Source organism: Leucopleurus acutus (genome assembly GCF_964270905.1).
Source record: "Leucopleurus acutus genome assembly, chromosome: 9".
Taxonomy (NCBI): Eukaryota; Metazoa; Chordata; class Mammalia; order Artiodactyla; family Delphinidae; genus Leucopleurus; species Leucopleurus acutus.
The window spans coordinates 27,634,328-27,654,881 of record NC_139144.1 but is presented as its reverse complement, the minus strand read 5'-3'; the positions used below and the strand labels follow the sequence as shown (position 1 = coordinate 27,654,881).

The 20,554-nt window shown below is 32.5% G+C and overlaps 1 protein-coding gene across 3 annotated transcripts in view; it reads left to right on the top strand.

The window, feature by feature from the left end:
- HGF (hepatocyte growth factor) overlaps positions 1–20,279 on the top strand; it is an 82,902-nt gene extending 62,623 nt beyond the window's left edge. For all 3 annotated transcript variants that reach the window (XM_082846529.1, XM_082846528.1, XM_082846530.1), the window contains 8 exons: positions 3,012–3,145; positions 8,216–8,254; positions 9,473–9,569; positions 12,091–12,165; positions 13,022–13,168; positions 13,673–13,779; positions 13,901–14,046; positions 16,660–20,279. In XM_082846529.1, the coding sequence (XP_082702655.1) occupies positions 3,012–3,145; positions 8,216–8,254; positions 9,473–9,569; positions 12,091–12,165; positions 13,022–13,168; positions 13,673–13,779; positions 13,901–14,046; positions 16,660–16,836 (922 nt within the window). In that variant the 3' untranslated portion in view covers positions 16,837–20,279. The remainder of the gene's footprint in view (positions 1–3,011; positions 3,146–8,215; positions 8,255–9,472; positions 9,570–12,090; positions 12,166–13,021; positions 13,169–13,672; positions 13,780–13,900; positions 14,047–16,659) is intronic.
- The last annotated feature ends 275 nt before the right edge of the window (positions 20,280–20,554 follow it).

The window sequence follows — 20,554 nt, the reverse complement described above, 5'->3', positions numbered from 1 at the left end:
GGAAGATATTTCTGTATGTGTGAATAAGAATTTAAGGATCCAGAGAAGTTGAGTCATTTTGCTCCTGGTTCCACTTTAGCTTTAAAGTTCTTATTCTCTTTCAAAATTTACTCACTAGTGGATGGTATTTTTTCGACTAATTTACTTCACAAACAAATAGTGATAGTTATAAAGCAGTGTTCTCTAACATAAATATGCAACTGACATATGTAATCGCACTTGTACTTTTTAAGTTTTCCAGTAGCCATACTTACAGAAGTAAAATTAAATAGACAAATTTTTAAAATAATGTTTTTATTAATCCAATATTTCTAAAGCTTTTCATTTCAATATGTATTTAACATAAAAACTATTAATGAGCTATTTTACATTTTTATATTAAAGCTACAAAATTTGTTGTATATTTATAATTATAGCACCTTTCAATTTGGACGAGCCACATACTAGCTTTTGTGTGGTTACTCTGGCTAGTAGCTACTGTATTGGACACTGTAGCTCTAGGACTTCAAAGTTAAGCAGAATTCTGACATCATGGATCTCACTCTAGTATGGAATGGCAGAAAACAGCAAATGCCAATGTCATATTAGAAAATCCACGGAAAAAGCATATTTTATGTTATGGGGCTGCAAACAAGTGACACTCACACTTAAATGGTCAGGAAGTTTTCCTACAGGAAGGGATGTTAGTTGGGACATACGTAATAAGAAGGAGTTAGTCAAAGGAAGTGTAGGAGGAAAAGTACATCAGGCAGAAGAAATAACTTGTTCAAAAGCCCCAAAATGGAAGTGTATAAAAATCAGAAATAACTTTAATAAGGTTGAAACAGTATAATTTGGTTAATGTCCAGAGAAGAAATTCTCCAGTGGCAAAACCATACAGGACCCTGTAAGCTGTGTTAAGAAATTTGAAGAAAAAAGAAACGAAATTGAGTTATTTGTAGTGAGGTGGATGGACCTAGAGTCTGTCATACAGCATGAAGTAAGTCAGAAAGAGAAAAACAAATACCGTATGCTAACACACACATATGGAATCTAAGGGAAAAAAAAAAAAAAAGGTCATGAAGAACCTAGGGGTAAGACGGGAATAAAGACACAGACCTACTAGAGCATGGACTTGAGGATATGGGGAGGGGGAAGGGTAAGCTGTGGCAAAGTGAGAGAGTGGCATGGACATATATACAATACGAAACATAAAATAGATAGCTAGTGGGAAGCAGCCGCATAGCACAGGGAGATCAGCTCGGTGCTTTGTGACCACCTAGAGGGGTGGGATAGGGAGGGTGGGAGGGAGGGAGATGCAAGAGGGAAGAGATATGGGAACATATGTATATGTATAACTGATTAACTTTGTTATAAAGCAGAAACTAACACACCATTGTAAAGCAATTATACTCCAATAAAGATGTTAAAAAAAAAAGAAATTTGAGTTTTATCCTAAGCATTAAAGGAATTCATTCAAGAATTTTAAGCAAGAATTGGCATGATTAAAATTAATGCTGATTTCAACACTGATATTTTTAAAAGCATTTTTAGAAATATGGTGGGGTGGATCTAGCTCTTCACGGACTTGTGAAAGACAACTGTAACCAACTCTGCCTTCAGTGATTCCATATTAGAAGTCTGACAGTTTTATGGTGGAAGTAGTTACAGTTACACTACAGAAATATGCAAGAACAACAAATAAAGACCCTCTGCCCCCATACACACTTCAGAGTGCTAGTTGTTAAACATTTACCAGCATACCACTGGAAACACGTCGCATATTTATTCAGGGATGCAATGGTTATAACTCAATTCATTGAGTTTAGGTTTGCCTTTGGAAATAGTTAAAAGTCATTTGGAAGCAACTTGTAGGGTACTGATGAATGATTAAGTTGCACGGTACCATTTTGGTTTAAGTACAAACTATGACTGAGTAAAGAGGTAACACTGTGTGGTGGTTTTGAACACTGACTCTGGAAAGAGCCGTGTGTTCAAACACTTGTTCTACAGCTTAAAAACCATGTGACCCTAGAAAAATTAATTGTCCTCTGTGGATTTCAATTTCGTCAAATACAAAATTGCATAATCTTCGAGCCTGTCTCATCAGGTTGGTCTAAGGGCATATATGTAAGTCATCTGTAATAGAATATGTCACATAGTAAGTACTGTATGTCTTTACTGTCGTATTGGTCCAAAAAGTAAATCCAAGTTTAGTAAGATAGCTCAAGTTTCTATGTTGAAGCTCTTCCCAGTTTTTTAAAATGACACATTAATTATGTTCAAGCATGGTAGTAATTAGTAATCCAAAACAAATTAAGTTAGGATGTATAGTTTTCATGACATGGTCAGGATAGCCATGTAGAATTTGACTTCTTTAATGTTACTGAGGTAAATGTAAATATTGATGTTATATGAGTGGGCATGGTCTTATAACATAGAGTATTTTTGCTTTACTTCTGTAATAAATTTAGTTAAGATGTAAAATGAGAAAGGCTGAAGTGTTACTCAATTATCTGTCAAAAAATCATATTTTGTAACTATATGACCAATGAAATTTTAGAATTTAATAATTTTATTAGCACATTATTATTGTTTTCCGTGTATCTTCCAGTACGTTGTCATAGTAATGTTGCTAGTGATGCTTCTTTACATGTTTCTGAAACATGAAAAAATACTTTTGCAATAGCTTGCATTTTCTATGCATTTTCTAACTTAGATCTTTGTCACAGGGGTATTGTTACCTTGCCAGTATAGTTATTAAATAGAAGCAAAGTCATAAGATCTTTTATCACTTTATCTATGCTGATTATTCAGCCTTATTCCTGAGTTAAAGAACATCCTTCCAAACTGCAAGAACAACAACAAAATAAGTCTCAAAAAAAAAAAAACAAACCCAAAATTCACAGCAGGTAGCTTGTGTTGTATCTGTAATGAAAGTTATGCACTAGGATTATATCTTCTTCGTGACATTTTGTTTCTCTTGGACAAGATGTGCATTTTGTGATGTTCAGAGTTTGTTGTTTATGCAGGCATATCTTCTGGGAACCAGATGCTAGTAAGCTGAATAAGAATTACTGCCGCAATCCTGATGATGATGCCCATGGTCCCTGGTGTTACACGGGGAATCCTCTCATTCCTTGGGATTACTGCCCTATTTCTCGTTGTAAGTATATTTTGTGATCTTTTTCAGGTGAACCATTTTAAATGGTTCTCCTCTCTCTAAAATGGTTCTCCTCTCTCTCTCCTCTAAAATGATACCTTAACCAGAGGTGGAAATAGTATAGGAGGGCTAGAGTTGATCCCAAAATAAGGATGCATTCCAGACAGCAACACACATACAACTTCATCTCTCCTCTAGACAAGGGGACAATCTGCTGAACTTTTAAAAGAGATTTTCCTCCCTCAGAAGATTTCTATTTGGAATTCAGAAGTAATGCATGGCCATTGTTCTGACTGGGCTAGAAAGACCTCTCCGCCCCCCACCCCACCAATAAATACTAACTGTTCATCCTCTGAAAGTAGCAGAGCTCTTAGCAAAGTCCCCAGCCCACTAACAGGCCCATAAACACATCAGAGATAGTTGTGCTTCCATTATCTTCTCAGCTGTTTAGGCCAAGACTAAGAAGCCTAAAACATTCCATCTACTTCTCTGAGCCCAAGATGATTTTGTTTAAAACGTATTAGCACATAAAGTAAAAGATATACATAAAATGTATAATATATGTCTGATACACTTCATGTAAAAGAGCACCTATATAGCAATAAGTAAAAGATGAGATGATTCGAGAAAACTGAAGATGAATCTTCAAGAATAAACTTAATAAACAAATGAAAAGATGTTAAAACTTAATAGTAAGAAAATATAATAATTATAATGAAAAGATAAAAGCATAAGAAATCATTTCCACCTATCAGGTTGGCAAATAAGAAGGTGATTGCTAATGCCTAATATTAGTGAGAACCTGGGTAATCAGACTCTCTCAATACTGTGCTGCTCTGTGTACTGGGAAGCCTGTATTGAAGTCAGTTTGGGGAAACGTATCAGGATTTTCAACCTCTGCACGACTGACATTTTGTGCTGGATAAACCTTTGTTATGGGAGGCTGTCCTATGCATTATAAGATGTTTGGTAGTGTCCCTGGCCTCTACCCACTAGATGTCAATAGTATCACCTCCACTGAGAACTGCTAATGGAGAGTAATGTATATTGAGATGAAAATATATCCTCAATATGTTATTGATTGAGTGAAAAAGACTTATAAAGCTCTCTTAGTAACAAGAGACCATTTTACTGTAGTACATGTCTCACAGCTCTGTTTATAGCAGATATCTTTTTTTTTTTTTTTTTTTGCGGTACGAGGGCTTCTCACTGTTGTGGCCTCTCCCGTTGCGGAGCACAGGCTCCGGACGCGCAGGCTCAGCGGCCATGGCTCACGGGCCTAGCCGCTCTGCAGCATGTGGGATCTTTCCGGACCGAGGCACGAACCCATGTCCCCTGCATCGGCAGGTGGACTCTCAACTGCTGCGCCACCAGGGAAGCCCTATAGCAGATATCTTTAAACACTATGTTAAACTGCCTTCTTGTTTAAAAAAGACTCGTTTTATATGTTCAATAAGAGTCCTGTTTTAAGAATATTTTTCACGTGAGACAAGGCAGTATCAAGTACCTTGAAAATAGCAGCAAAAATACTCACTTTAAAAGAGATTAGATTAAGAAATGATATTTGCTTTAAAACATAAAACACAAACACAAGTCTATATTTTCCATAATATACATCAAATTAAAGAGATAATTTCTCACCATAAATTGTAACACTAGTCACGTTTCATGAAATTTTAGCATAAAAGCAAACTTTTAAAATATGATGTTAATCGATTATATCTATAGTTAAAACTTGGAACTTCGCAATCTATTTTTAATTAAGAAATTTTCTATAATAGTAAGTAAATATCTTATATGTTCACAAAGAAATAGTATTTCATATTGTTATATTTCATTTCATCAGCTTTAATCATAGCCTTTCAAATTAATTAGTGTTCTCCTAATGTTCCTAACTTATCCCAGATTAGGGTTTGCATAGGTCCTGAAAATGTTCTTTTATAGAAGATGTCTTTCTGGTTTTAACATTAAAATACACAAGCAAACAGACCAACCTTTCCAACCTCTCTGGTGTACAAAAAAAATTTTTTAATGGTGAAAGTTGTTATTTTTTCTAAGTATTAGTTTTATTTCATGGTACCTCTTTGTGAAGTTTCTACGATTAAGAATAATGGAGGCTAATAGACTCTTTAATGACCTAGGAAGAAGGATAAAAGTCAATGACCTGGCTTCTAAAACAAGTTCTATTGCTTTCTCTATAGAATTCCAGATTTCTAAAAATCACAGTAGCCTAATTTTAGTACGTAGATATAGTTAAGAGTAAAATGTTCCCATAGAAAACTGTGATTTGGCTTATAAATTTGAGACAAGACTAATAACTTTAAAGTTTTTAAAGCATATTTTCAACTAACATTTTTAAACTAAAAGTAATGTGCTATTGAAAGACTTCAGGGTGTTGCTAGTATTTGATTAAATGCTACTGCAGATAACTCATTTATTTCAATGTATTCTGAACATTAATTAATTTCAACAAATATTTCTACACTGTCATTTTTCTAAATAATATTTATAGCCAGGATTTATTTACAGTTTTCTTGCTGGTGAAAGGCTAATAAAATTTATCTATAGAAGATTTGAGTTCTTATTTATTTAACTTCAGAGACTATATATCATTTTCATACTGCACATTTGTATTACAAACATGTAAAGGTTTGTATTCCTTTTAAAAAAATGCTTACAAAATAATATTTAACATATATTTTTAAGGTTCTCAAGATGCAAAAATAAAACTGTAGAAATGTCTATATTTGTCTATACACATATACACAGTATATCTTAGAAAATTCTTAAGTATTAAGAGAGCATAGTGGTTTAGAGTTTCAACTCTGATTTCCTGGGTAAGGATTTCAGTTCTATCACTTTAAGTGCCTTGGGTAAATTACCTCCACCTCAGTTTGTATTTATTTATTCATTTGTTAATAATTTTAAATTGTGCTCCTATTGTGTGCAAAGCCCTATATATCATTCTAGGTATAGAAAATATAAACAATGTTTCCTACGCTCAAATCGTTTTCAGTGTACAGAGGAGACATTTTACATACAAAATCGCAAATAAAGTCATTTAAATACACACATATTAATATTAAAATATATAATAAGAATGGGAATACAAATGTCAGCGTGGAAAAACGTGTGCTGTTCATAAAGTTTTGAATTTGAGTTGAAACTTTAAGGATCTATTAAAAGAAAGTTTTATTTATGTTTTCAGTAAGAGCACATGTTTGGTTCTGAGGCCATATAAACACACACACACACACACACACACACACACACACACACACACTCCTACACTTCCATAGGAAAAACTTTTATCATTGACATGTTTTCCTTCTTCAAATTTAAGGTGAATCAATATAAAGTAAGATTTGTATCATATATAGTTGTTCAGATTTGAGTACTATGGTGGAGACGTAAGGGAAAAGTAAAAGAGGAGAAGTGAAAATAGTATTTTAAGGTAAAATGGAAAAGGCCTAGAAAGCAGAAGAAACTAGAATGCTTTCAAAAAATTCATAATCTAACCAGCAACTCAGAATCTCTAGAAATCTGATTTTAAGTGGTAATGCAGCTTCTTCTAAATTGTGAGAAATGTTGGCTTAGAGGAAAATCTATATATATATACTCTTAATTATTAAAGCCCCTAAATGATAAGATCTACACATTTTAAAAAATTTAAATATTTTAGTAAGGTACAATAATGAACGAAATACTTTGTTGACGTATTAACTTGATGCATAGAAATCGGAAACTTGATATGCAGTTAAGAATACAATGAATAGTGTAGTCTTTCTCACCACAAACGATACAAAGAATAGATATCTAGTTTTTTATTTTAGAATTTTTATGTAAATAACTTGAGTGGAAAAAGCAATATCCTTGATGTTTTAATGACCACAGTCGGCCTCCATCCTAATTTGTACTGTGAACTAAAACAATGACCTCAGGTGACTAAGACAAAACCATCCCCAAGAATAAACTAAAGGGAAAGGGAAATGATGAAATTTGTATGTTTACGCTTATTCACTTAAAATATCTAGATCTGGAAAATGGACATAAATAAAAACGCTTTAGCATGTATTAATTTTCTCAAGATTTCCCATAAATAAAAATCAGATTTGCGTCTATTACAAAGGAATCCATAGGCCATTTTTGTTTTGTTGCCGGTTTATTTGAGCTCAGGGCACTTCCAGAGACTAACAACCAGCTGGGTCTAAACAATGCCTGACTAAACTCTATGTCATCAGTTTTGGACAGTCACACACTAAATTCCAGGAAATGTACTTCATTCATTGCTACTTAAGTATTTTCAAATCCTAGCATCCTCCAAGCCTTTCTCTTGGCAGCAATTAAACCCCACTCAGTAGGGAGGTTGTAAAAAAGTAGTAAGTATGAAATTTTAGTTATAATTTATTGGCAGTTTCTGGTGTTCTTTTTTTTAAATACTTTTCCCCTTACTACCTAGAAAAACCAGTCTTTGAAATATACTAACAAAGCATAATTATATTTGGCTATCCCTCTTTTTCCATGAGTGACCTTGATTTCTATCTTCTCGAATTCTTAAAAAAGTTTTCTGAAACATAGGAAGTTTTAATTATCCTTAACCATAAGTAAAAAAAGTAATTTTCAGAAAAAATATAAATGGGTCAAATTAAAGCTACATAGTTTATCTATATGAATGGCCCAAATAAACAATAATAAGCATTAGTGCTGTTCGGTGGAATGTTCATTGTGTACGATGTTTGGCATCTTGGGAGAATGAGGCAGCTCCTTGGTGCTAGCAGTGTAATTCAAACTGCCAACATCCATCAAACCACATACCTGATAACCTTCACAGTCATAAAACAGGGCTTTCCTCACATGACCCACTACCAGTAGGTGCATGCTTTCAACTTTGTCTAAAAGTGATACATAATTACTCAAAAGAGTATTATTGCATTTTATTTTTGAATAAAATGTAAAGAATTGTAGTAAATTATCCATTTATGGATATTTGGATTTCAATACACAATTCTGGTTCTATATAACAGAAATATGTATGTAAAAATTATGTATATACATATATATTTGTTTTTACAGGTGAAGGTGATACCACACCTACAATAGTCAATTTAGACCGTAAGTAATCTTTCAAAATAATATATGAGTCTCTATGTGTCAGAAGTGATGTCATTATTTTCTTCATAGAAAAATAACTTATCATTATATAAACTTCCATCATAAAAATAAAATAATCTATTTTATTTTATTTGAACATTTTTTTTCTGTGTGCATGTGTAAAGGTGTTACAAAGGCAACTGCATACTGAATATCAAAATTCAATGCTCTGTCACAAAATATGTTATATTTAACTTTGAAAAAAGCATGTATATTGCTTTTACCTAATTGGGGGCAGAAGGTATCCATTGGACTTTCACCATCCTTTAAATTAAATCAGGATGCTACAGTCAGAAAGAATGAAACCAGAAGGTTGGAAAGTTATGCAGTGTCTTTATCCTGCTCTATCTTTAAAGCTCTTTGCATGCTCTACGAGGCAAAAGATGACACAATCTGAGAGGTTCAGTTAATCCTCAGCTTAAGGAAATCTGTTGGGAGCTGCTTGTATCCGATTTTCACACATTTCTTGGGCTGAAGGAAGTTACTCAAATGTTTTGATTTAAGAGACCACCTGCTATGTCCCAGGCTGAAGAGCAAATGGAAATCTATTTTAGACCATGGACAAGAGTGGAAAGGATAAGGCAAGGAACACCAAGGAGGGTCAGGAAGAAGTTTACTTCAAAGAATTCTAAATTATATCTTTTGGATATAATGATTTAGACATAATTATGTCATTTGGATTAAAATTTCAATTAATATAACTTTGGTAACATGTTGCAAAATGGTTCTACATTCTTACTATACAAATTCATGAGTAATAAACCAAATATAGTTTTTTTATTTTCACTTAGGCTATTGCTTTTCATTGACATTTAGAAATAAGCACTGTAAATAACATTGTTCCATTTTATGTTGAGGTTGTTAAGGGAAATACAATTAATGTTAGACCTGAAGAACTTGTACCTAGTGAGCAAAGCCACTGTCACTATCATGGTAATGCTGTTGACCTTGAGTTGATTAGTTTTTCTGTGCTACCCATCTACTTAGATGAGGATAGCAAACATTTTGGGCCTGATTTGGCACTGTAGTTACGCTATTTACCTTCTTTTGTCCAAAATGTTCTTCTGACACAATTACAGTAGTTACATTTGTGTAGTTACCATTGCACTAAAGAAAGCTGAGAGGCACGGATTATTTCAAAATGTTTTATCAAAATGTTATGTTTGGTCCTCTTTTTAGATCCTGTAATATCTTGCGCCAAAACAAAACAATTGCGAGTTGTAAATGGGATTCCAACACGAACAAATGTAGGATGGATGGTTAGTTTGAAATACAGGTAATTATTAATAGACACAAATCATACATATCTGGATTATTTGCAAAAGTTATATTCCCAGCAGTATGGCCACGTGTAGTCGTGCAGGTTGTGCCCTCCACAAGGCACCTGTATGAGGCGGGGCACAAGAGGGGACTAATCACATTCTGCTTGCCAAAAGCCATGGATTTTGCAATTTGTGCCTCCAGAGATGGTGCCATTTTAAATGCTTACAAAGGTCCCATACGTGTTTGCATTGTCCCTGATATGGCACTTCAATTCTCGTAAAGCAAACGACAACTACACAGAGAACCTACCTATACCGTGATATCACCATATAGTTATACTTATGTTGTTAATTTCCCAATCTAGTATATTATGAGATTATTTTTTAACTTGTCTATGTACAATCATATCAAAAATTTTATATTTGTTTTTAATTTCTGACTTTTTAATTGTCATTCTAATGAAAAATAGCAAAAATTTAAAATTCTAGGACATTTCATCATTAAGGAAAAGATTAATAAATTATACTGATAGTTGAACAGTCTTGAAATTATAATATTCAGTGTGGATAAAAAAATTCTTGACATGTCTATTTCTCAATGTTGTAAGGATCAATGCCATGTTCTATGTAAAATTTTTCAAAATATACTATTATACAAAATTAAGATTAGTAATTATGTTGTAAGAATTAAATATTGAAAACAGGAGTTAGCTTAAAACCTGATCATACAACTTTCTATGTACTACACATATTGTACTGTATGGTAATCAGAATGTTAAAATATCTTTGTCTATATCTATCTGTATTGAAGCCTCATCATGCAACATACACCAAAGTGCACCTGAATTCTAGCCACATTTTCCCTTGTTTTCAAGACACCCCATGTTTCTCTCTCTGAGGCTTTGTGCTGTGTTTCCCACTGTATGTTGTAGCTTTCTTCCTCTGTATTTTATGCCTGGAAAATCTTTCATTCTTTAAATACCAACTGTAATATCTCCTCTTTTTGGAAACCCTCCCTGTTCCTTTACCTCTAGCCTCCTAGAATAGAGGAAGAATATCCATTTTTTTTAACCATAACCAAATCACAGTGGCATTAAATTAGAATAGAGACAACTTGAAACTGAAGTGTTTTTTAAATAAGTCAATTCTTAACAAGCATGAAGTTTAAATACTTTGATATATATATGACTTTAGATACCAGGTAGAAGATGGCCTAAAGTTCTCTTTTAGTGTATCTTTATTCCAAGGAGTAACTCATCAATTTTTATAAATATTTATGTTGATAATTGTAGGGTAGCTGTCCTGGGTGTGTAGTACCGAAATAGATTTATGAAACTCACCAGAATATTAAAGCTGCTGTGCAATATGAAGACTTAATGAAGGCTGTAAAACTGGGGGGAGGGGGGTTATTTTCTTTATTATAGAAAATGTTCCAAGAATCTACATCTTTGAACTAATTAGAGGATCTTTGCAAATCTCATTACTCGAGAAAAAAAAAAGGCAAATACTTTTCAATTTACTCTTATTCAAAGGAGACTTCCTTTGGAAGTCACCATCCTTGGAGAAGCAGGTGAAACTGTTTTTCATCAGATCAGAGTAGTATAAACTTTTTTTAAAAAGTACTTTTCTTTTTAAATGCAAGTTCTTAGTAACAACAGCTGTTTAGCTATTCTTCCAAAACTCACAGAGAGGAATAGAAATTCAAACTCGATATATATTCTTAACCTCCTGTGTGGTACAGGCCATAAATAACTGTGGTCTTAGTCTGGGAATCTTATTCTATTACCCTCTGAAGCACTGAACATCTGTACTCTTTGGAAATGTAAATTGTGAATAGTTGTACTTTTTTCCATGTGTCTGCCAAAAAATAATGGATTTACAGATTTTGGATACATCAAATAAATGTTCTAGTATTTATTATTCTCTACAAATATTTTATAATTTCCCAGATCTCTCTTGCAAAATTGTTTTGATTTTATAAATAAATGTTATATTGTTGGTCTTAAGCTGAACAAACAAATTACTCAAGCTCAGTTATACTCTAAGTTAATATATCAGAACTACATAATGGTAATGAAAGAAGGGAATAGCACATAAATATTATATATGGTTACCACCAGATGGTTTTTCGGTTTTAAATAAAAACTCAAATTTGCAGTTTTCATAATCAAACACTGAATTTAAAATAGGTCTAATTATCCTATATTTGTAGCACATACTTTCTCACACAAGAATAGACACACACACACGTGAACATATGTGTTGGGAATGGATCTTCATGTGTAGTGACAGGGTTCCTCATACAAAAATAAAGTTGCTTTCATAAAATTGTAATCACATTATGAAAAAAGTTCTAATGCTATAATCATCAAATATCATCCTTCTGATAAAAGGATTACTCGTTTTATTCTAGTGGGGTTAAGGTCTACATTTTTCTCTCAATGTGTTTAACAAATGGAGCCATAGGTTTTGCATTAATTGGCAGGCACCCTTTCTGCACAGAGGTTACTTGTTTCTCTTTCCTCTTTCTCTTAGAAATAAACATATCTGTGGAGGATCATTGATAAAGGAAAGTTGGATTCTTACTGCAAGACAGTGTTTCCCTTCTCGGTAAAGTATTTCTGAAACCAATATTTGTTTTGAGCATTTAAAAATATGTATGGCTTCCATTTAGCTTTTAGGCTTAAGAATGTGTATTCATTTAACAGAGATTCACCAGCATAGGGTGAACAAATTAATTTCTTTTTTTAGATTTAGCTTATAAAATTTACCTTGACTTAACTGATACTTACTTATGGGTACTACTTCTGTTCACCTCTTTCCACGATTGGCACTACTCTCATTTGAGGAAAAATTTTGCTAGAATTATGTTAATAATTTTTATCCCAACCTCCTTCTTGCACTGTATATTTCTAGATATTCTTTTTCTGAATTATCAACAAACTTCTCTCAATCCTCACTTCTTTCTTATGTACAACAAGCCTCAGAATAATACTGAGAATAATTTTCAATGGAAATTAGCCTAAGGAAAAAATAAGGAGGTAGCATTTGTAAGCTTACTCCTTGATTCCCATTAAGGTCACATTGATTTTGTTAGTATAAATATTCAATCCCTATTAACAAACCAAACACACACATTTGAGATAAAAAGGAAAATTTGCAATAAATTATAACTCATGTAATGTGCTTTACCTGAGAATGTTTCATAAATGACCTACTCTCTAGCAAAAATAAGCAAGTTTTCAAAAAAAAAAAAAGCCATTTAGAATTTCAGCAATTTAAAGGTTCTTCCTGCTTATATGTTCTTGTAGAATTCAGAATCTCCCATAACAAATGTGTTGCTCTTTATTATATTTTAAAGTTTAAATTTAGGTTATTTATCTGCCCTTATAAGCTAATATAACAATATATGTGATTAATATTACATATTTTAAAGTTATTTTTTATATTTTAATTTTTTACTTAGAAACAAAGACTTGAAAGATTATGAAGCTTGGCTTGGAATTCATGATGTCCATGGAAGAGGAGATGAGAAACGCAAACAGGTTCTAAATGTTACCCAACTGGTATACGGGCCGGAAGGATCAGATCTGGTATTACTGAAGCTTGCTAGGTGAGTTCCTTTAGATAGTTTCATATTTTTAATATAGACTGGAATTGTTGAAGCTTTTTCTTCAACTATGTTCTTATTCTTTCTCTCTCATGTAGATGTATTATAAAAGCATATGTCACATGGTGTGTGTGTGTGTGTGTGTGTGTGTGTGTGTGTGTGTGTGTGTGTGTGTGTGTTCAGAGGCAGAGAGAGGGGCATTTTCAAATTTTTCAAAAGTGAATAAATGAAATTGGACCAACAGTATGATCAGCCTGCTCTAAAACCAAAGGTTAGTGAGCAATTATATGATAACTTTAACAGGTAAAATAATGATTAAAAAAATAGCAGTGACCATTTGTTCTTAAATATTTTTAAGTAAATATTCATTTCTCTACTACCTACTCTGAAGCACAATTGTTTATTCTCTCTAAATGAATCATATTAAACATTCACACTACATTTTAATATGTTAATTTTGTGTTGAATCCAATCAAGGTTACTTACCATTATATTTTCTCTTTTCAGGCCTGCTGTTCTGGATGATTTTGTTAGTACAATTGATTTACCTAATTATGGGTGCACAATTCCTGAAAAAACCACTTGCAGTGTTTATGGCTGGGGCTACACTGGATGTAAGCTATTTTTAGAAAGATAAGGCAATATCATATGTATTTTGTAAAAATATTTTGTATTTCTTTATTTTTCTCACCTTACCCTGCGCTCATTAACTGTACATATTTTGCGCCATTCTAGTGATCAACTCGGACGGTCTATTACGAGTAGCACATCTCTATATTATGGGGAATGAGAAATGCAGCCAATATCATCAAGGGAAGGTGACTCTGAATGAGTCTGAAATATGTGCTGGGGCTGAAAATATTGTATCAGGACCATGCGAGGTAAAAACAGAGATTTTTATGTAAGGAGTATGTGATGGATAGCATAGTTTCTTGTGTTTATATTTTCTATTTTTCTCAAATGAGAATCATTATAAACCAACCTGTTCTAAGAGAGAGGAATTGAAAAAGATAACCCTTATTATCCTTGTACAATTTTTTAGCTAAATAGTGAAGCAACCCATGTTTCATTAGCAGCAAACTAAGATGACATTTGTCTCTCAAGAAACAAGAAAAGAATACAGCCAAAACTCTAAGAGAAAGCTGTTCAAATTAGAAGTATCCAATATGCAGTTTGATACAATAGCTTGCATTTTTCTAATGTTTTTCTAAATGTATCTGATCTTCCCAAATTCTAACTTAACTCTATTAATTTTAATAAGAGATACATGCCTGCTTTTAAACTTTTAAATATGTTTTTGGTTAAGCCAGTGTGTGTGTGTGTGTGTGTGTGTGTGTGTGTGTGTGTGTGTGTGTGTGTGTGTGTGTTTAAACAAATTCTATTTAAAAAACCAAAAGGTCAAAGTTTATGATTTTAAGAGCTTGGACATTTTCATTTGTTAAGCAACTGTTCTTTCCACTTGGCAGTGTTCCTATCCCTGTTTCACATAGACAAGCTGTTAAACTGTTATTTTTGATGTTTTTCAGTTAAAGAATTTTAAAATTGCATTAAAATAATACGATTAAAAACTGATTATGTGTTTATAACCACTTTCAAATCTGGTGTTTTTTCCAGTAAATCAGTATCACTAAGGTTTTCATCACAAATGAAAATCTACTAGGAGAAAGAATTATTTATTTATCTGTTTGTTTACTTATTACTGAGTTCTGTAAACACCAAGTTTTGAGCTAGACCAGATCTTTGAGATATTTAGAAAGCTTGCACTTATCCCAGCCCTACTGCCATTACTACTTTGACATCTGCTCTTCAGGAATAGCCTATAATCGGGTTTGTCATCTATACATTCTTAGATTCCTAACTTTAGCACTGAAAAATTTATCACATAGTTATTTTTATCTATATAATCAATCAAATTGATTCAGCCACTTCTCAAAAATGCACTCATCCTCCAGGATTTTTTTTTTTTTGCATCACTGATATTTGAAACAGGGTAATATAATAATCAAACCAGGGAAATCTAGACACCTAAAAAAGTCTCCTAAACATTTGTATAATAGCAATAGCATCATATTTAGTAAAAGTCCCTCAAAATCAATTCTCAAAATGAATTGATTTGAAGAGTTCATATCAGTAATCACTGGTGCATTAATTTAAAAACCAGATTAACAGGGCTTCCCTGGTGGCGCAGTGGTTGAGAGTCCGCCTGCCGATGCAGGGGACACGGGTTCGTGCCCCAGTCCGGGAAGATCCCACATGCTGCGGAGCAGCTGGGTCCGTGAGCCATGGCCGCTGGGTCTGCGCGTCCGGAGCCTGTGCTCCGCAACGGGAGAGGCCACAGCAGTGAGAGGCCCGCGTACCGCAAAAAAAAAAAAAAACAGATTAACACCTGTGGCAGAGTTTATATGAAGTCTCTTTGAATAAACTATTTTCCTTAGTGTTTTATCTTCTATTTCACCCCCACCTTGATTTTCTCTGTCACAGAATGTTAATAGCTCTCTTCTTTCCACCTGTATTACAGAACTAAATTTTGCAGTAGTTTAGTTTTATCTCATCATATCAGTACTGGGGGAAAATTAAGATAGTCGGAAGCACTCTTCTGAATACAAAGATGCCAAAAATTAGTCACTGCAATCCTAGGAAGGCTACATGGCCCAAAAAAGTGATGCAGCATTTTTTAATGATTATATATAACAATATGTATAAACATATATGTATATAAAAATATACACACAAATCATTTTATCAATCTATTCATCTTTCATCTATCACCTATCTATATATGATGATACAACAGGATTACCATACAAGAAATGCCATGAAGTCACAGACTACCTTCCACAAAGGGGAAAAAATATAAATATAACTATATTAACTACTAAGACTAAGTGGAGAAACATTCCTTCTTTCTGCCTGGGAAAGCAATTTCCACATAGTAAACAGAATTATTTTACCACCTACAGGTTTTTATTTAACTGTTAAAATCATTCTGGGGGCAGGATTGAGGGAAAGGAAAAAAATTAGAAATAAGAGAAAACTTAATGTGGGTTAATCCTTAAAACTGTATGATTACAGGTGAGTTTTTGATACGTGTATTTTTCTACATTTTCCAAATTTTCTATATTGAACATACTTTGACCATCAGAAGTAAGTCAAAATAAATATGAAATCTACCTTCTTAAAGAGCTATCAATGGTCACGTGTTAATTAGTCTGCATTCAACAAAGGCAAAAAACACTTTAAAACATGAGTCATACTTAAATGATAACTACACATGATAGAACACTTTGAACTTTCGTACTTATCTCAGTCCAACAGAAAGACAACCAATGGCCTAGTACATCAATTTTATGTCTTCATATTTCAATGCAAGTTATTCTCTTGTTTTGCACATATGTATATTTGAGATATAAATCGATACAGGAAATGTTAATGAATTGTCAATTTTTATTTCTAAAATAATACTTTGTTGTTATTGTTGCATGTCTTCTTCCTAGGGAGATTATGGTGGCCCACTGGTTTGTGAACAACATAAAATGAGAATGGTTCTTGGTGTCATCGTTCCTGGTCGTGGATGTGCCATTCCAAATCGTCCTGGTATTTTTGTCCGAGTGGCATATTATGCAAAATGGATACACAAAATTATATTAACGTATAAGGTACCACAGTCGTAGCTGATGTAACTGTGTCTGAAAATTCCAATAATACAACTCTCCTTTACATGAAGATTTCAGAGAACATGGAATTAAAATGTAACTTAAAAAATCCCAAGACAACTACTTGAGTGTCATGTTTGTTAAGATACTCACTAATATTTATGGGTGTTTTCTGTTGTTTCGTTTGTCAGTGTTATTTTGTAAATGTTGAAGTGAATTAAGGTACATGCAAGTGTAGTAACATATCTCCTGAAGATACTTGAATGGATTAAAAAATGCAAAGGTATAACTGCTGGATGCTAAAGATATAATGGAAAAGATCAACTAATCTCTCTCGGCTGCTTTCCAAGGTTAGTTTCTCAATAATAAATAAGCCATAAGTTAAACATTATTTCAACCTCACAAAAACAATTTATATCTTGTGTCCTTAAATTGTAACTCTATATTAAATTATATTACCTTTAATATGCCATACATTATATTTCATTCATTTCTCCTCACCATGTATCCTGTAATACTGGTACATATACTCCTTTATAAACGCATATACCTATACACAAATGCCTGGGTACACATGTGCATGCACTACAGTTCAAATTGTAGTGTATCTAATATAGCCCCTAAATGTTCTGAAATTGTGTACTTATAGTTTTTCCTTAATAAAAATATAAAAAATTCTAAAGACCAGTAGAAATATTAAAGAAAGGTGCAAGATAGAAGTGACTAGATCATCCTCCATCCATAATCTGCAGATGACCTCTACTGGTTGGCACGTGAGGTGTGGTCATGACCTACGAAATTAAATAACACCTAACCTAGGTTCTTACATATATTTATTATCCAAGTTATTTTATGTAGTTTCTAATTCTTAAAGAGAAGAGGCTAATATGTGTAGTAGTATTATTTCTTTCCTTCAAATTTAGGGACAATTATTTATGCAAGATGTTTTTAGATATTTTTTCCTAAAGTATTTAAAAAATTCTGAGATGACTAATTGAAGTTTAAAAGTGTTTTGGTCTTTAAAATGTATGTAAATATGTTAACTCTAAGACTTGCTGCTGTGATTGGCTTCTATCTCACCTTCTTTAAATTAAAAACAATATTTAAGAGGAAAATTTCCATGTCTCTAAAATTTGTAAACAGCTTTTCATCAAATTATGCATTAAAATATATATTGAAGAAAGAAGTCAGAACACTTTTCTCTACCTGGAAGTCTTTTAGCCTAATAAAACTTTAGTCAAGTAAAGGAAAAAAAATGTAAAAGTAAAGGAAAGGAACTAGCTTGTCTAAACTCTGTATTCAGTTATTTTTTAAAGTACAGTTAAATCTGCTGAATGAGATATTTTATCAAAAATATCTTCATTTTATCTTTATTTTACATAGATCTTTCCTAATGCATGGGAAATATTCAGATTTTGTATTCTGTATGATAACAACCAAATCATACTTATTGTTGTATTAGTCATGATTAGCTAAAGATCATGTATTTGCCAAGAAATGAAATAACAAAAAGTAATAGGATAGGTCTGAATTTTCACAAAATATTCCTGTATAAAAGTTCTCTAAAAATAATTATTTGAATATTTTGAATCTAGTATTTCCATTTCTCTAATTTGTTTCTTTTGGATGGTCTCAATTAAGGCCAGGGATTCAAATGATGCTCTAAATTCTCCATAAGACAATGTTCAATCTTGAGTAAAACGGTTTTAACTTTACTCAAGAGCTTAGTCCACAGAGTATAGGGCAGCAAATCCAGAAATGTTTTTCCAAATTGTGCCATTTTATTTATTTATTCTCTGTAGTAAGATATATGCTGGTATCAAGAAACAGTGAAAGCAAAGAGAGATCCAACAAGTTGCTAGTCCATACCAGCTTACCTGATTGTATTTCTCTCTCCCTTGTGTACTATACCATTATAATCAACATACAGAAATTTCAAAGGCATATTGTCTAAATATTAAAGTATTTTTCAGTTTCTTCTTGCTAAATGGCAAAATTTTATTGTCACATATTAATTATATGTGTAAAACATTTACTGAATTGTAATTCTTTTAAATACTCACATTTTAAAATATTTCTTTTATGTCTTTTCCTCTAAATTTCCACAGAGAGATAGGGATGACCTAGATACAAAATGAAGCTAACTTTATAGACATTTTGAACTCAGTGTTTTCCATTTTATTAAAGGGTAAAAACAAGACCACCAATAAACCATCAGACGTGTAAAATGCAGTTCTTTCTTTGAGAGTTTCCTTTTAATAGGAGGAGATTGATGGAATTGATAATAAAAGCAAGATGAACAAGACCCATGTTATTTTAGGTGGTACAACAGGGAATAATCATGTCATTTTTCTCTGGTGAAAGATACTATTTCCTGGGCATTCTTTTCTTAATAAACTACAAAAAAAAAAATCCAATTTATCTAAAAATCCATTTCGAGTCACGGAAAAAAGATCTTTTAAATTAGAAGTTTTCAACGTTATTTTTATTTTGGCTGTTTGAATAATGGTTATATGCTGTTATAATTGTGGACATTTTCTTATGTCTACCAGGAATAGTAATGTAAAATTAAAATATTTGTCATAATGCCTCTGCCGTGCAGAAGGGATGATAATCCTTTTGTATACTTCTTTAATTTTATTGTAAAATGTGTAATGACTTTTACCTATCTGCTGTGGGCAGGTCCTCAGTACAATGGTTTATATTGAGTCAATCTCTAGTATTAACAGGCTCTTGCTTGCTATCTAAGTGTTTCAAACTATGGGAAATGTGAGACACTGGAAGGCAAGAAAAATAACAATAATGACATGTGATAGCAAAATTGTATTTCACTTATTCCTGTGAATATTTCTTGTTGGTACCAATGGTACTGTACAAAGTGAATGTTATAGCCACAATATTCTCTTGAAAAAAACACTGTCAAGAAATAAGAAATTGCTGTCAGGAATTTTCTTGTTGTTTCTAAACTTTTTTTAAAAAGAAATAATGGTTTTGCAATATAGGGATCATGAGGTAAAGAATTTTAGTAAACTCTCATACTAAAAAACTTTTAAATTGACTTGGTCCAAAAAAGAACTACTTTCAATCAATTATATCCCATATTTATAGACAAACTCATTTGAGAAATAAAGTTATTTTAAATGAGATATAGTCTTTATGTGAATAAATTACTCCTCACAATAAAATCCAATAAGAATTTATCTTTCAACGTTCAACTGAATTTTCAGCTAAGAATTTACTAATACAAAAAAAGATGTTAAAATTCTCTGGACCCTGTAAATCTTGACAGTGTAATTTTAAGTAGGTTCATTTCCATTTGCACAGAAAGTTTCTGTCTTTAGGAAACTGAAAATGGAATACTGTGGATGTTATGACTGTCTTGTGTGTAAATAGGAAATAGATAATCTGCCTATTGAGTGGTATAGCTGGACGCTTACCCAAAAGGGGAACACTGTGGTTATGACGTGTATATACATTTTCTGTAGTTAATAAAGTTGTTATTTTTATAACCATGATTATTTTATTATTAATAATAATAAAATATTTTATCAAAATGCTCTCTTTTTCTTATTTTAGTTATATACATGGATATATTTGAATCTGCTCTAGAGCCTAATGCAGAAAACAACAATGATCTCATTGACAGAAATAACATATACTTTGTTGCAAGAAATGTCATGTAACCTGTCTATAGAACTAAGACAAAAAAATATTATTCTATTCCAACTTGTATCTA